The sequence below is a fragment of the Tenrec ecaudatus genome, chromosome 16 (assembly GCF_050624435.1).
Source record: "Tenrec ecaudatus isolate mTenEca1 chromosome 16, mTenEca1.hap1, whole genome shotgun sequence".
Lineage (NCBI taxonomy): Eukaryota > Metazoa > Chordata > Mammalia > Afrosoricida > Tenrecidae > Tenrec > Tenrec ecaudatus.
The window spans coordinates 18,943,656-18,961,472 of NC_134545.1; the positions used below are offsets into that span (position 1 = coordinate 18,943,656).

Consider the following 17,817-nt stretch of genomic DNA (forward strand, 5'->3'; position numbering starts at 1 on the left):
TCCTTTCAGCAGGTCAAATGTCAGCACTCTATCAGCTGGAGGTCTTCACAGAGAACACATGAATGCCAGGCTTTGGGAGACATTTTCTTAGTTCAGGCCACTGGGCCTCCTACACCCAGTGAGGGGACTACCGGAGCAAGTGCAAATTCTCCACTGCTTCCTAGTTGTCCCTTTGCCTCCACCCTGTGCTTTCTGTTTGATTCCTCCACTCAAGGAATTAAATCTACCCCCCTCCACTGGGAGAGTAGTGATGAATGTGGAAATAAGGCTTTTATTTTAGAGCAAGTTTGCCGGCTCTATATTATGTGTTGTGAATAATCTGGACCATAAAGATTGAGAGGAGTAATGAGTTGGTTACAGATTCCTTGAGGAGAGAGAAGTTCATTGTGCTAAGAGAGATGATCTGTCTGTGGGGTGGCATGGAATGAATGTGAGGAAGTGAGTCCAGACAGTGAAGGAATGGGACCAATAGCTCCCCACTGGTGGTCTTCCTTAGCAGAGCACAGAACCCTGTGTCTGATGTCCAGGACTGTCATCCTCGCCCTCCTTTCACCTTTTGGAGTTCACGGTACCTTGCTGAACTAGCATGTGTGGGCTGTTTTAGGACGCCGTGGCTGTTGAAGACGTGGCTGTGAACTTTTCCCCGGAAGAGTGGGCCTTGCTGGATCGTTCTCAGAGGAAACTCTACAGACACGTGATGATGGAGACTTTCCAGAACCTGGCCTCAGTAGGTATGGATGCTTCCTTTTTCCAAATGGATAGTGAGCCAGTACGTCGTACCATTGAGATTAGTCCAGTGTTTGGTCCGAGTAATGGGACTACCTTGAATAGTAGCACAAACATGGCCATTTGCTCTCAGCAGCATGCATGCCGTGGCTTCCCCCTGAGTACACAGCTCTTAGTATGAAACTCGCTCTTTTTCCTTTGTGACTAAGAGCCTGAAGTTTAAGTGTCATAAATATGACCCTTGATTTTCATTGATGCTCGCAGGACACGAGTGTCTCTGCCTTCAGAAGACTCTGTATATTGTAAATTTCACGATGATTTTGCTCTCATTGAATTTGACTCTGCAAATCCCAGCCCTTGAAGAACAAAGTTTTATGTCAGGCTCAGGGAAGTGTTGTTGCCCTTTCCATTTTTCCTTATGAAGTGACTTTATTCATGAGCAGCCTGTCAGCTGTACACTTACCCCTCACACTGCACCATGAGGCCTGCATTCGGCTGGGCTGTCCTAGAAACAAAACACTCACATTTGTATAAGAAAGCCCTGTATATAAAGAAGGTACTTCAGCCCAGTCCAACTGAAGCCATGGAAACAAAGCTAGCCAGAGACCTCGTTCCACTCACGTTCAGCAAGCTGATGGTGCAGAATGGTGAAGCAAGTTGTCCGGAGATCACAGGCTTGATGAGTTCAGATTTACATGGCTGTAAAGTGGGTGGAAACATGGCAGGTTGTTAGCAATGTTCAGGGTAGCGAGGTCTATCTGGGGCCACCCGTGGGTTAAGGGGGTGAGATTTGAGGCAGCAGTGAGGGAAAGTTACTTTTGTGTTGAGGCTTACGTGCTGCACAGGTTCTGCTCCTGCTCTTCTGAACTTACTGATCCTAATGTGACTGGCAAGTGAGGTCGGCCCGGGAGCTGCTGTCCCTGTTGCAGCCAAAGACAAAGTCCAAGAGGATTTGAGAAACTTGTAAGTTCATTCAGAGACAGAAGGAAACACTGGGGCTTCATACCTGCAAACCCAATAAAACATTCAATGAAGAGAGCAAATTGCATATCTTCTAGTGCGTGACAGCAGGACATTTCCACCATGAGCACAGGGGAAGATTGTGGGTGTTGGATGCCGTCTCGTCTGCTCCTGTCTCTAGCGACCCTGTGCACAACTGCACTAACCACCGCCCCGTCCTGGACCATCCTCTGCATTGTGCCATGCTTCAGCCCGTTGTAGCAGCCACTGTGTCAGTCCTTCTCACTGAGAACCCTCCGCTGCTTCATTGTCCGTCGTCTTTACAGAGCAGTGTTCTTCTCCAGGAACTGGGCTTTCCTTACATCTCTGCAGAGCTTCACCATTCTTGCTTCTAGGGCACAGTCTATCTTTCTTCTGCGACAGAACCGTTTGTCCTCTTGGCAGGCCCTCCATAGTACTTTCTGTAATCTTCTCCGGAAGCATGATTCCAGGGCTTCGATCCTGAGACAATGTCCAACTTTGACATGCATTTAAGGCAGTCGTGACAGGGGCTGCTTCATCCTCAAAGTAGCACCCTTGCTTCTCCGTACTCTAAAGAGGATTTACCTAATCCTAAAGGCTACAGTCCTTCGTCTTCATGAGCAAGGTCGGCACTGGCCTGTGGCAGGTTGTTCATAAGCCTTCATCCCATCCGGATGCCAGTCGTCTTCATCGGACCCAGCTTGAGCACACAGATGGATCAAGTGCGGTGAGAGGATACAGCCATGACACCGACCTTTCCTGATTCTGAGCCGTGCGGCATTCCCTGTCCTCTTCTCAGGCAGAAGTTCCACAAGAGCACAGCCACGAATTTCTTTGAATTCGCATTCTTCTCAAGGTTCTGTTCCACAATCGAGTGCCTTTGCCTAGTCAGTGAAACACAAGCAAACATCTTTCTGGTAGTCTCTGCTGAGCCAAGATCCATCTGACGCCAGCAATGATATGTCTTATTCTAAGTTTTCTTCTCAATCTGGCATGACCATCTCACAGCTCCCTGTCTGTGTACTGGTGCAAGCATTGTTGATGGCTTTTAGCGACATTTTAGTTGAGTGTGCTATCAGTGACATTGTTCTCTAGTGTGACCAATCTGTTGGGTCACCTTTCTTTGGAATGGGTGCACATGCGGATCTCCTCATGTCAGCTGGCCAAGTAGCTGTCCTCTGAATTTCTTGACACAGATGGGTGAGTGCTTCCAGTGCTTCATCAGCTTGGTGAAGCCTTTCAATTGGTGCTTCTCAGTTCCTGGAGCCATGTTCTAAGCTAATTCTTTCTGAGCAGTGTGAACTTCCCTCAGCCCCAGTGATCTTGCTCATATACTACCTCCAGAAATGATGGAATGTGGACTCCTTTTGGGTACAGTGGCTGTGTGCTCTTTCCATCCTCTTTTGATGCCTCCTCCATCATTCGGTATTTTGCCCCTTGAATCAGTATTACCAGCTGAGGCATGAAATTCAATTGAGTTCTTTCTGTTCAAGATATGCTAATTGGGTTCTTATGTTTTATTTTCTAACTCTAGGTGTCTACATATTTCATTAGAGTATTTGACTTTGCCCTCTTGATCTGCCCTTTGAAATTTTCCATTCAGCTCCTTGACTTCACGCTTTCTTCCGATGTTTTAGCTACCGTACGATTAAGAGCACGTTTCAGAATCCCCTCTGACTTTCTTTTTCATCCTTTTTCCTCTCCTGTCCATTTAATGAACTTCTGCTTTCTTCATGAATGATGCTTTTAATGTATTCCCTCCCACAGCCCATCAGGGCTTCTGTCCTTCGTGACCACAGGATCAAATCTGTATGGAATGTTCCCGAAATTGAGATGTGTGACACTCCCAGTTGTATTTTGGCTGTAATGGATTTGCTTTCATTTCTTCAGCTTCTCATCCTGAGCTTACGTGTGTTCATGGATGCTCTGTTCCACAGTCAGCCCTGACCTGCTGTTAGCTGCTGGCCCAGAGGCCTCTGTCACAGCATCTCTTCCCACACATCGGCAGTTTCTTTGTATTCCATCTGGAGACATTCACCTGTGTAGTTGGCGTTTGTGTTGTTATTTAAAAAAAAAAAAGATAATTGCTTTAAAAGTCATTGATCTTGCAAAATTCTATCTTGTAATCTCCAGGTTTGTCTTTCACCAAGTTCATATTTTCCACCACTGTCCTTCTGCTTTGTTTTCCTCTCTTTATTCCTGTCCCCAGTAAGTATCAGTGCATCTTGATTGCATGATTCCACGGATTCTGACTGAAGGTGTCTATCGAATTCTTCCAATTCTGCTTTACTGGTTTAGTGTTCAGAAAAGAAAGTTGATGAATCGTTGTATTATTGGATTTCTTTCAAAGTGAATACATATAATCTCATCACAGTCAGCTTTGTATTTCTTGATACATTGTGAGATGTCCCCTTTGACATTACAGACCATCCCTTCCCTCTTAATTGTGTGCTTCCAGCAGAGGAAATATGATGCTTTCTTTTTTCAGAATGGCCAATGCATTTGTGTTGACTAGCGCCTATGATTTCAATCTCTATGTGTTCCTCCTTACTTTTGACGACTCCCAAATTTCCTAGAGTCACATTTAGCACATTCTGATTTATTATTAGCAGAGTTTTGCAGCTGTTTCTTCTTGCATTGAGTCTTGCCCCGTCAGCAAATGAACATTCTGCAAAACACCAGCCTTTCCTCCATTCCCATCACCGTGGCAGACTCTACTTTGAGAAATCATCTCCACCGCAGTCACATTTCCATTGCCCTCGGGCCCAAAGGCCCCTCCTCTGGCACTGTCTCCCACGGTGGTCTGCTCCTGTACAAGAGGCCTTCAGCATCTGGCAGTGTTCTGCAGCTGCGCATAGGGTTGTGAGCAGAACTTCCTCCTGAGTGAGCAGGTGATTCCTTTGTCATTGTTCTTAGTCTGAAAGCTTGGCTGAAACCTGTTCACTTGGGGTGTCCTGCTTAAATTTGAAACACCAGTGACATAGTGTGTTAGACAGGCTTCTCTAGAGCAACAAAACCAGGACGTGTGTGTGTGTGTGTGTGTGTGTGTGTGTGTGTGTGTGTGTAAATCACTAGGAAATATAATAGCTAATTAGTCCACAGAGCCAATACAGAGGACTGAGTTCAATTCCCATTAAGAACTTAATATACTGAAAGTCCTTCAACTCCCAAGGGCTGCTGGGTCTGAGGTCAAGGAAGCAGATAGCCGAGTCTTTCGTAGAGCAATGCAGACAGGTCACAGGCAGCAAACAGCAGGGTTGGTCACCAACACTCAGCAAGAGAACAGGATTAGACAGTGCCAAGCTCAAGTGATGTATACACCTGCAGTGGGGCAATGCACATCTCAAAGGTACCTCAATCTCTAGCGACATGATCCACGGATTGTGTGTCTCACAGGTAGAGTAGCTCGCAAGTTGAGGCAGAGAACTAGCTAAGGCAGCCACACTCTGCTGGTCTAATCACCAGAGAGCAAGAGAGAGACAGGGAGGGTCTGCCAAGCCACTTATCTCTTTTCCCTCCCATCAGACTGCAACCTTATTAATACCACGTGTTCTTATTGGCCGTGTTGTTACAATAAACGTACCTATCACACATAGCTTGCACATCACAGCTTCACAGAAGCCACTAGAGTAGGACACACGGGCAGACACGCGGTGGCAGGAATATATTAGCAATTTTCACAATGATCTCTAGACATGATACCCGCATTCCCCGAGGGCATGAGACATAACTCCCTAGAGCCTCCCACATCCTAGTTAACTAGTTTGGGCAGTGCTTCCCTTCCTAGCCCTTTATCTTAACAGCCTTGTTTTGTGCCTTACTAAGCTCCAACATCTCTACTGTTTGAGCATAAGAGGGATTCTTTGAGGCTGGGAGGGAGCTGTTACCCTTTGGATTTATAAAAAGTAAATCTTGAATTATTTTATATTTCTAGTTTTTTGCATTAAGCTCAGACTGACTGATTAAGCCCCATTTTCACAACACACTTGTGCACTTAGAAAACAATCATCCCTTTTTCCCCTCCTGTAGCAAGTCAATACCTTTCTATGTAGCTCTTCTTAGTCACCCCTATTTGTGAGTCTGGCAATCTCCATTCATGGGAGCATTTCCTAGGCAATTTTGTATGGATGACTGCCAAAGCATGAAAATGGAAAAGTAGCTTTTTAATTTTTTCACCGCTGCTTTTCCCCACTGAGTAATGCCTTTCCTCTCTGTTTTATTTTGTGAACCACAACTTGTTCTTCTGGGTCAGTTTTACAAAACCTGGATGATGGAGAAAAGCTGTCTACTGAATATCCAATAGTGAAGTTCCTCCAAAAGGACACCTGGTCCTCCATGGTAGGAAAACTATGTGGATTTCATGTCATTAAAGATCAGGATCCGAAGCAGAACTCTTGCCGTAGGTGAGTATTATTCCCTGGAGATAGCCTTGCAGATGAAGGGAATCTGAGGCAGAATGATGGCCTGAAACATCTCTGTCCTGTTAGGCCTTCCAGTAATGGGGAAATGGAATTAAAATATAATATTCATCATCATCTTTGTGAGTCCCTTTGTATATATTTGTATAAGTACAGGTGTGCATGTGTACGTATACACACAAACTTACATGGGTAGTAGCATTCCTGGTGCAATCTCCCAGACCTCGTCCTGTTGAAATGCTGATGCATGGCAGTGCCACTCTGTGTTAAAGCCAACAAGCACTCCAGTTTTGGTGAGCGTCAGCCCTGTGTCCTGTCCAGCTTCACGAGTAGAGTGAGTCCAGGTGGCATAGTGGTTGCATGTTCTGCTGCGAACCTCAAGTCCACCTGTCTCCACCAACAGCTGCCCCTCCAGAGAAAGATGGCCTTTCTACTCCAGGAAACAGTTAAATTTTGAAGTATACAGTGACAGTTCTATCCTGTCCTACAGGGTCACCATGAGTGCACATGGACCTTATGGTCCTGGGTAGGCATGTGTGTGTGAATACATATATGTGTGTGTGTCTACATAATATTGGCTCTAATATTATGTGTTCCAGAAACTTCACACTACTTGCATAAATGTGAATTGGATATTAAATATGTAAAACGTAGTTCACCTGTGCACAATGAGAAATCCTCGTAGGATAGAAGTGGAGTGAAATAGGAGCATCTCTCTAAGATGATTTAATCTTTGAGAACTGAAGCAGTTGAACGTGAAAATACAAGTTTGTTGTGATGGTCATGGTGCAATTGTATTCAATACGTATCTAACTGCATGTTACTATTTTTAGTAGAAGACTTATGAAACGGCATGTCTGTGAGCTGAGTAAGGAAAGTCAGTGTGGACAGACCCTCAGCTGGATTCCAGACCTTCACACGCTCAAAAGAACCACTCACAAACAATATCCTGTGTCCCTTCACCGTGGAACATCCTCCACAGACCAATCTTCATCAGCACTTACGCGTCAGACGAGTTTGCACTCTGGATGTGACCCCTGTCAGGACGGAGACCGCGAAGAAGCCTGCAGTTGTCCTCCTCATTCCTGCGGTCCTGTGAGAAGTCTTCCTGGGCGGAAACCTAAGGAGTGTAAGGACTGCGGGCCCAGTGTTGGTGCCTTCTCAGAGGTCCCCATACATTTGAGAGGTCATAGTGAAGGCAGGCCCTTCGTGTGCAAGGAATGTGGTCGAACCTTTCTGTATCTCTCAGAGCTAACGAGGCACTTTAGAACTCACAGCGGAGAGAGGCCTTATGAGTGTCAGCAGTGTGGCAAAGCCTTTGCTCACCACTCAGCCTTGGTTTTACATAGCAGAACGCACAGTGGAGAGAGGCCTTATGAATGCAAGGAGTGTGGGAAAGCGTTTATTCTTCGCTCCCGCCTTATTTCACACAGGAGAATACACAGTGGAGAGAGGCCTTATGAATGTAAGGAGTGTGGGAAATTCTTCACTGACTCCTCAAACCTCATTGTGCATAGGAGAATTCACAGTGGGGAAAAGCCTTATGGCTGTAAGGAGTGTGGGAAAGCATTTACTCATCAGTCGGCCCTCATTGCACACAGGAGAATTCACAGTGGCGAGAAGCCTTTTGAATGTAAGGTATGTGGGAAAGCCTTTACTCGTCAGACATCCCTCATTGCACATAGGAGAATTCACAGTCGCGAGAAGCCTTATGAATGTAAGGCGTGTGGGAGAGCCTTTACTCAGTCCTCCCACCTCACTAAACATGAAAGGATTCACAGTGGATAGGAGCCTTCTGAAGGGAAGCACTACTGCAGTGTCTTCAGCTGTGCCTCAACCCTCATTAAACATGGAGCTCTCAGTGAAGAGGCCTTACGAATACAAGGAGTGTGCGCTGACTGTACTCCTCGTCGACATTGGCCACATCACCGCGGAGAGAAGCCTGATGCATATAAGGGATGTTCACGGCCTCCGCTTATTCTTGGCTCTCAGTTCACATAGGATTTCTCAGTGGAGAGAGCTCCTGTGAACGTAATTATGTTGGGAAGCATCTACACTAAACACATGAGTACTCCCAGTGGGGAGAGGCTGTAGGCTGTCAGGGTTGGGAAAGCCTTACTCAGTCACCATAGCTTCTTGCGTAGGTAGGAAGACGTCTCAATAGAGAGGCATTACGAACGTAGGGAATGTGGCATAGCCTTTGTTCTTTTCATCTTATGACACACGGAAATTCGCAGTACGCGAGGCTGTATGAATGTTGAGGAATGTAATAATAGCAAAGACTTTCACTGGTCCTCAAATTCACCTAAGATTCAAGAATTCACTGGAGACAGGACATTGAGAGTATAGGATTGTGACAGGTTTTCAGTATCTCTCAGAAATGGAGAGCTTTCTTAGTCCGTGGTATCTCTGACCTTCCTGCAGTCTTGGACTATTACCAATAAGGCTGCTGTGAAGACTGCCGAGCAAGTGCGCTCGTGTTGAAATTGGTGGTAACGGACATGCAGCAAATGCACGGAATTTGTATTTGAATGTGTGTCTTTGTTTTCATGTTACAAACGTTGTTCCTATGTTTTTCATCGTATTTTTGTCTGCATTCCTATATATCCATTGATAAATATTACATGAAATTATGATGAATGTGGCCTGAGCATTTTGTTGACCAGCGATTTAAAGCCATAGGCCTGTCTTACAGCCAACTTGTGTGAAGACACCTGTTGCTTTCAGGCTGATAAATTACATGAATTAACCTAGGTGTACACATGAGATACTGCATGACCCATCCGCCATTTCCAGATGGGAAAGCACAAGTACTTTTGTCGCTGGTGAACCAAGTGCTAAATAAATGGGAATTTCCCTTTTCTGCCACTTTTATTCTGTGTTTTCATTGTGGTTTTTCACTGTCAAGAATAGCTTTCTTTGTAATCACTTTATTTACTCATTCTCAAAAGGCCCCAGCTTGCCTTTAGTAGGTTCTTACTGTACCCCAAATAGGCATGCATCATCTCTGACAGCTGGGGCGCAGTGGTAAAGCGCTTAGCCAGTGGCTGGAAGAGAGTGGCCGGAGCCCCCACGCCTGCTCGGTGGGCGATGGATGCAGCAGTGGGCTTTCTTAGAGCTCGCAGCCCTGGGCCCCCTACAGAGCAGTTCCGCCCAGTCCTCTCAGGTTGCTGTAAGTGCAAACGGACACAACCGGAATGGATTTCCTTCTCAGGGTTTCGTCTCTGTGAAGAATCAAATGGTTGTCACGTTGTGAGCTTGTGTGTTGCTGTGATGCTGGAAGCTGTGCCTGGGGGTTTCCAACACCATGGGGGTCACTGGTGGGCAGGTCTCCATGGAGCGTCCAGACTCCAAGTAGCCTATGAGGAAAGGCACAATGGGCTCTGAAAAGTAACCATTGAAGGCCCTCTGGAACGTCACATCATACTGTCCTTTGGCCCCAAAACTGCCGAGGAGCATGCAGGTGGCGCTGAATGGGCAGTTCTGTATTGTGTTATCTGAAGGGTCAGTTCAGCCTGAGTTGGACTGCACTGGACGCGGCACCAGAAGTCTGTAAGAAAGAGTACTTGCAAGCTCTCCTCTGAAGATCTACAGTGCTGAGCGCCTCCATTAACGGGAGTATGATCTGTTAACATTAGTACATCCTGCTGCTTCTGTCAGAGGAGTTTCATAAAATTTTTGGCAAGGGCCCATGGCTGGGCTATTGAAATATTTTAAATCCCTGGTTCTGGTTACCTAAGTGGAGCAATAACAACAAACCCAAAGTACTTTCAAATAGGTCTTTCTCCGCTGACCACATGCAATTATCCATCTTAAAATTAAGGTTCCAATTGGGCCACTGTCAAAATCAAACCCGACTGGTCTTGAAATGACCGCATGTCTGGGAATTAGTAGTTGAAAACACTGCAGAGACCTTGGGCTTTTTCCTGAATGCAGAGATGTGCTGATTTACATTGGAGTGTGGACCGAAGGGTGCTTGGTCTGGTGTTTCTCAGATCTTTGTCCTTGGAATGTCGAGTGGATACAGGCCTCAGCAGAGCATCGCTAATGGGTGAGCTATGGATCTTGGTCCTCTGTTCCTTCACTGTTGGTTCCATTTTGCCCTGGGAACTCTGCCTTTCTTTTGGTGAAGACCTTATGTAGCCTAGTTTCTGCTACCTCCTTATCTGTGTGACCATGGTCAACTTCTAGGACTTATTTGCCCGTATTGTAAGAAAGGAATGAATGATGTGTGGTTAGCCAGGCTCTCCAACACTGTTACCTAGTCCCACCACTCAGCCCGTACCTACTGTGTGTTGGAAGGGGAACCTCCTCAGCTCTGCGTGACTCAGGAAAGTGACACCCAACAGCCACTGTGCTTAGAAGTGGCCTGGCTTCTCCTGAAAATGAGACTAGTTCCACAGTGGTGCCGTTTTTGTAAGGACTCCCCAGAATTGCATCGCTGCCCTGCGAAAGACCCACATGAAGTCCCCGCGCCCCATCTCTGAGTGCCTCACTCCCGGCATGCTGGTCGCAGGTCTTCCCTTGCACTCCAGAGGGCTTTTGCTTTTACTCACTGTGGAACAGCTCCAGTTCTCCATGGCAACCTGGATGCACCTCACTGTGACCAGGATGGTGCCTGGGGTAGTTGAGAGTCTGCGGGAAATGAACAGAGGGGAGGGCTTGCCAGAAAAGAACACATCAGTCCCTGAGGCATGCTTGTGAGTCCTGCGCTTTTAGCATGACCAAGGGGCCTGCGGTCTAGAGCAGGGGCTCCAGCAGCACCCCTGTATGCATGTTCTTGCTTCTATGGGCCTTCAAAGCAATGTTGGGCACAGACGGGCACATTCAATAGGACTGGAGCAGTGGGTGCTGCAAGTGTTAGGACCTGACAGACTTCAAGCCCCTGCGTTTGTGCTTAATGATGTTGGGATTTGAGAACTGGCCATCCCTGGGCTCATCTTGAAAATGTGGAACACGATGTGCATGGTGTGCAAGGGGAAACCAAGCCCAGATTTCAGCATGTTCTCCAGAAGCCCCTGTGTGAAGGCTGAAACAGGACAGAGCGTAAACAAAACATTGTCCCAGCTCAGGCTAATGATACGTAGAATTGTAGACCCATTTTCATGGTGGTCTTGTTGAACATGGTGTACCTGGTTCAGGTCTGTGTTACACAGAAACCCATGACTACCAAGTCAATTCCTACTCAGGAACACTCGGCAAACTACCTCATTCATTTCCTGGGGAGCCACTGGTGGGTTTGAACTGCCCACCTTGAGGTCAATTGTCTTAACCTGACTGTGCCTCCAAGGCTTCTGTTAAAAGGCTAGATTGATGCTGGGTTTTTTTTTCTCCTCCGGCTGTTTTTGTGGTGTCTGGAGTAGAGATTTAAAACCCCATGCTGCTGCAGAGGGGAGAGAGCACTAGAACTGATAGTGATTGCTCAGTTCATTGAAAAGGTTATTTAACCATGGCGGGCAGGGGCACGCTCTAAGACAGATGTAGTTCTCGTTGTACAGTTCCCCTTGACATGTTTGTACAGTTCCCCTTGACATGTTTGAGTGACTTAAGTATTCAGTCGTACGATATGTAAATTTTGTGCCCATAAAAATATTGGAGAAAAGAAAAGGCCAGGCTACCTTAATCATGTTCCCCTGAGAGGTACCCTATTGAAAGAGATGATGAGCTTCACAGGATGTTTGGCTACTTTACTGACATGCCAACCATATTCCTCAGTTCTCTGGAAATGTTTTGCATAATTTCCCTTTGTTACTCACTTCTGTTGACCAGTGGGCCTTCTCCCTGGGACTACCCTAGAGTGGTAGCTAAGCGTAGCAACTTGGCTGCGTGTAAATGTTCTGCTGTGGAGACAAGAGTCCAGTAAGGGTTGCTGTGGGTCCAGTGGGGGAGGGAGGCTGAAGGGCTGTTATTAACGAGTTCAAGAAGGAAGAAATCATTCTCAACCTGATTGTGGGAACAGTTGTGCAATACTGCTTGATGGGGTTGAAAATCAGTATCAACTCTCAATAAAATGGTTTTGAAGTGAATGTTCTTCAAGCTTAAGAATAATTAAAAAGAAATCAAATGGCATATTAACTTATTTGAACCTTCCACATGGATTTAAGGCTCCCTCCAAATATGGATCCATCTTTTCACCACCAAGAGTTGTAGAATTTAAGCTCAAATGCAATGGACCTCCCAGTAGGGCCACCAGTGGGCATCTGATTGTGCTGCTTTGAAGCATTTCCTTTGGAGTCATTTTGAAGATGGTAAGTCAGTGTCTTCATTAAATCTCCAAGACCTATAGACGTCAATGATCTTTTTTGAATTGTCACGGTGTCAACCTTTAAAAAATAGCAATGTGGGTTGAGATACAGGCAGTCAGGTGGGGGGCAGGCCAAACCGAAGAATGGACATGCCATTGCAAACCAAAGGGGCGGGGGATTGGGGAAAAAAGGGGTGGGGAGAAAATGGCATGGGGGAGCAGGGCATGCATGTCTCCACAGAATTGGGAGTGTTCATGCAGATCCCACCCCCAAACCTTGAGGGCAATGTGACCACCTGGAGCATTTCATGAACAGAGTGGGATACAGCACCGGCCCCAATCAGACAACCTGATCCCTTCCCTACAAGTATGTGCTACAAAGCACAACACCAAACCTCCAGGTTGGGGAGAGGCGCTGGCATGCATGCTCACAGGGAAGCAAACCAAGAAGGAAAAAGCAAGGAACTAGACCCATATTGCCTCACCAAGCCCTAAGGACGACATCCCTGCAGGGAGCTGTTATGGCACAGAGAGGACTGTAGGGCCGACAACAACTGGAGACATGATGTCCCCTCACTGGAGCACACTGTAACAGAGGGCAATACTGGGGACACACGGTGCGAGTAAGTCCAGTCTGATAACCACAGCGGGGAGGACTAAGAAGGGAACACAACAGATCAGCAACGGGGGCAAAGCCAAGGCATGATGTCCCTGCGAGGGGGAGTTTCCGGAAAGCACCCAGGACCAGTGGGGGATGGTCATAAAAGTCAGCGGGCAGACTGGAATTATCTATGCCTTTTGCTGTTTTTTTTGGGCTAGTTATTATAATTCATTAATTTTGCTAGTTATTATAATTCATTAATTTCATATATGCTTTTTCTCAATTTATTTTTGTATTGTGTACATTATTGTTTATTTGCCTTCCTAGATAAGAGAGACATGGGAAGCAAGTTCAAGGGAAAAGCAATGGAGCCAATGGTTCCTGAGGAACTAAGGGGTGGGGGAGGCAGCAGAAGGGAGCGATGAGCAAACAATGCCATAGACCAGTGGTTCTCAACCTGTGGGTCACAACCCCTTTAGGGCTTGAAAGATCCATTCAAGGGTCGCCTAAGACCATTGCAAACAGTTTCCAATGGTTTTTGGAGCCAACACACTGCTAAGATAAAACATGCAAGTGCTCCCAGCAGGACGGCCATGATCTCAGCAGCCACATCTGCACTGTGTGAATATGTCTCCCTCCAAGGCTTATGTACCTTCAGGGGCGTGCAAGCACCCCTAATTATGGGTCAGCACATGCATAACAGGAAGGGGTTGTATAATCGAGATACTTGAGACAGGAAGGAGACGAGGTAGGCGTATACCCGCAATAGGATGGAGAGGAACCAGACGCATACATGTGACAGGAAGGCACAAATGTACCAAGAGGGGGCGGACTCTGGAGTCAATATGGCAGCCTAAGCTTGGTCCTCCCTGAGTTGGCTGACCTTAGTCTTTGGGCGGGGGAGGGAGAAGGAAGCATTTAGGAACTAGAGGAAAGTTGTATGTTTCATCATTGCTACTTTGCAACCTGATTGGTTCGTCTCCTCCCCGAGACCCTTTAGTAAGGGGATGACCAGTGGCCTACAAATGGGCTTTGGGTCTCCACTCCACACTCCCCACCTTATACACAATGATGTGATTTTTTTGTTCTGATGAGCCTGATACCTGATCCCTTCAACACCTTGTGATCACACAGGCTGGTGTGCTTCTTCCATGTGGGCTTTGTTGCTTCTGAGCTAGATGGCCACTTGTTTACCCTCAAGCCTTTAAGACCACAGATGCTATCTCTTTTGATAGCCGGGCACCATTAGCTTTCTTCGCCACATTTGATTATGCACCCATTTGTCTTCAGTGATCGTGTTGGGAAAGTGAACATCATAGAATGCCAGAGGGAGTACTTGAGTGGAGGCCCAATGTCCATCAGCTACTTTAATACTATACTATAAATATATGCACATAGATCTCTTTCCACATCCTCATATATAAATATATTTACATATGTACATGCAATTATTTAACCTCTATAAATGCCCTTTGCCTCGTAACTCTTTCCTCTATTTCCTTTGACTTTTATCTTGTCCCACTATCATGCTCAATCTTCATTTGGGTTTCAGTAATTCCTCTCGGTTATATTACCCTTGATCACGCCGTACTAAGCCTCCTACACCCTCCTCACCACCTAGTTGGATCACTTGTTCCCTTGTCCCTGGGTTTGTTAACACCAGTACCTTTCCCTCCAACTCCCCTTCTCCCATGAGCACCGGAATTGTTCCTGTTTTCTCCTCCGATTGTTCATCCAGCCTATCTTATTTAGACAGACCTGCAAAGAAAATAACATGCACAAAAAACAAGACAGCAAAACCAAGCAACAATATAAAAACAGCAAACCAATGTCAAACAACAGGACAAAATACAACCAGAAAGGAAAGTTTGTAGTTCTAGATCTGTTTGTTGGCCTTTAGGAATGTTTTCCGTCCAGCCTGTTGGGTCACCAAACCCTGGCCCCAAAGTCCACCTTTGGCATTCCCTAGGGAACTCGCTGCTCCATTCCCTTGCTGTTCTGTTGCACCCCCTCAGTGTTCTGCCTCAGTGTGCTGGGATCAGATCGGGTGCAATTCCCACATGGTGCCTCCGGTGTTGTCCCCTGTAGGGATAGATGGGTCAATGAGGGGAGGTTACGCTTTTCTTCTGCTCGGGTGCTGAACACAGCCCTAGCCACCTCCCTGGCAGGTTCCTCTCCATGTCAGCAGACTATTAGTACCATCTCCTGAATCCTGCTGTAGAGTGTGAACAAAGTCCAGACAGGGCAAGGGTCTTCCTGTATATTTCTTAATGATTTAGCTGCAAGGCCCATCTCTTCCGCCGCCATCAAGGAGAGACTCCCAGAATAGCCCCTTAACCGTCCATTCTGTGACATGTGGAACGAGGTGGGGAAATCTAGGCTCTATTCCACCCCTGCAAACATCCCTCTGCCCCTGTCTAATGGCTCCCAAGAGGCTGCTGCTATTTCTGTCTTTTGTTCCTTTCTTCCTTTAACTTTGAACATAAAACTCCTGTTGAAGTTTAATTGGCCAGCATAATTGTCTGCACCTCAGGACCTCCTGTGTTTTTGACGGGGCCAGGGCTCTGGGCAGAGCTGAAGCAGGCTTTCCTTTCTGTAGGGGGTCATGTTGCCCTGTGTGTTTTTGGTTTGAGCAAATTCTTTGGAAAAAGAACTCTTTTTTTTTTTTTCCCCTGATGGGGCACAGCAAGACCCCGCCCTTCCCCTGGCCCCGCCCCCGGCCACTCCCGGACCCGCCCACAACGTCTTGTCCCCGCCCCTTTTCACGGAGAGCCTCGTCCCACTTGGATGACGCAACTTCCTGCCGAACGCCTTTTTCCGGAAGAGCGCGCTCACTGCGAAGGGGCCGTCCGGAAGGAAGGTAGGTGCTTGTGTTTGAATGAGTGGAGCACGTGGCGTGCCCTGCCAGCCGCCCACAGCCGTCTCCGGGGTCCCCTCGAGCGCTCAGACGCCCGCCCGCCGCTTCTGGTGGGTCCTCGTGGACACTCCCCAGCCCCGTTTTTCCTGGCCGGAGCCCTCGCGGACCCTTGCTCCCACTTTGGAATGTCCCAGCGCGGGGTGCGTTCTGACCTTTGGCCTCATCCTTCGGGGTGGAGGCGCGACCCTGAAAGGACCCCACCCCCGGGCTGGCCCTTCCTCGTGTACCCAAACGAGATTAATCACAGGCCATTTCAGACAAGAGCCTTATTAACGGCTGGTTCGCGAGCGGCTAGAGCAGGGGTCCTCAAACTACGGCCCGCGAGCTACAAGCGGCCCGCCGAGGACCTTTATCCGGCCCGCCGGGTGTTTTTGTTGCCACTGCCTGCCCTGCTTAGCAGCCGACTGGTCCAGTGTGCATAGGAATTTGTTCATAGTTTTTTTAAAAAACTCTAGTCCGGCCCTCCAACCGTCTGAGGGACAGCGAACTGGCCCCCTGTTTAAAAAGTTAGAGGACCCCTAGGCTAGAGCGTGGAGAAGCCTTCCACCCAGGACAAAGAAAGTATCATATTGTTAGAGTTGGAAGCAGAGGGCTGGCTGAAGGGGAGGGACACTCGATCAGCTACATTGTTATCAGACCGGCAGGCTTTGGGCTAGGGGGAACAGCGCTGCTGCGGGTAATAATTCAGGGTCTAACAGGATGCTTTACTTTTCTCGCTAATTGGGCAGGCAGAGTCCGGAGAGTCTAGATCTGTCAGGACAGCAGGGAGGGGCAGGCAGAGCTAGCTGCTCGCGGTTGGTTGAGGGCAGTTTCAAACGAATTGAAGCTCCTCACATTGCTACGTTACTACCAGCCAAGCAGTCATCACCCGTTTCTTGTCCACTAAGATCCCGACTGCGTATCCTGTCCTGAATTATCTCTGCCCATCAGAACTGAGCTTGTGCTCCACCTGAGGGGGACATAAGCCCCCAGTCTCAAATATAACGTAAGGAGGACTTGTGTTAAATCTTAGGCAAAGACACAGAGACATTGTTAGGCTTCTGGAGTGGGCAATACCTCAGTTCTTTGCTCCCCGTGCTGAAAGAATTCACTCGATGGCAGTGAGTTTGTTTCTTTCTTCTTTTTGGAAGACTATGACAGAAAATATACTCCCCCACCCCCGCTCCTATTAAAGGACTAGCCCAGATCTGTTGGGGCTCATTCTGATTCTCCCTGTCTCCCCATTCCTGAGAGCTGTGACTGTAGCCCTTGACTGTGTTCTCTAAATTGTCATGTCCTTATTTCTGATGTCAAATGTCTGAGTGAATCTTTATAACTGTAGAAACCCCCACCTACTTCCATGCTTTCACCAGCTGCCTCCCTCTGAGTGCTGTGTGGTTCCTCCTGCAGCCGGAGCTCAGTGACCTGTAACTATTTGCCTGCTATAGAATCTAGAAACCTAAGCTCCAACGCTGATCATATGGTTTGTCTTTCTGGCCTGAGCTGCTCTCAGTGTGTAAACTGTGGCATGAGCTATCAGGTGTAGACCAAGGAGCCCAGCCTCAGTCCCAAAGGCAGTCAGTCCTCTTCCTAGATTGTACAGGTGACCCTCCAGGAGTCTGGACAAAGGCCAGAGCTCTATTGTTGTTTCCCTTTGAATCCTTGGTGACTCATGATGACCCCTAGTGGTGCAGAGGAGAACTGTCCCTTAGGGTCTTCCAGGTGGTGCCTTTTCAGGGACCCTTGATGTAAGGGTGGATGTAAGCTGTCCTCCTTTGGGCTTGGTCATCAAGCACTTCACTGTGTCACTGAGGAGCCACAGCCAGGCCTTTAGATGAGATGCAGTTCCTCAGCCCAGAAATACAACTTGAGCACGTGCCTTGCACTCTGTTCTTCATCTTATGCTCCTTCTAGAAATGCTTGATGCTCACCCTGTCTTTTGGTTTGGTGG

The 17,817-nt window shown here is 47.5% G+C and overlaps 1 protein-coding gene across 4 annotated transcripts in view; it reads left to right on the forward strand.

The window, feature by feature from the left end:
- Positions 1 to 17,817, forward strand: part of LOC142429687 (uncharacterized) — a 51,745-nt gene that overhangs the window by 13,207 nt on the left and 20,721 nt on the right. For 2 of the 4 annotated variants that reach the window (XM_075534721.1, XM_075534722.1), the window contains exon 1: positions 15,779 to 15,830. Coding sequence is in view for 2 of the 4 variants with exons in the window: in XM_075534723.1 (XP_075390838.1) it covers positions 605 to 731; positions 5,960 to 6,110; positions 6,959 to 7,913 (1,233 nt within the window). In the remaining 2 variants the exon portion in view is untranslated. Of the gene's footprint in view, positions 1 to 604; positions 732 to 5,959; positions 6,111 to 6,958; positions 15,831 to 17,817 lie in introns of those variants that run through there. The other 2 variants (XM_075534724.1, XM_075534723.1) reach the window with 2 other exon arrangements.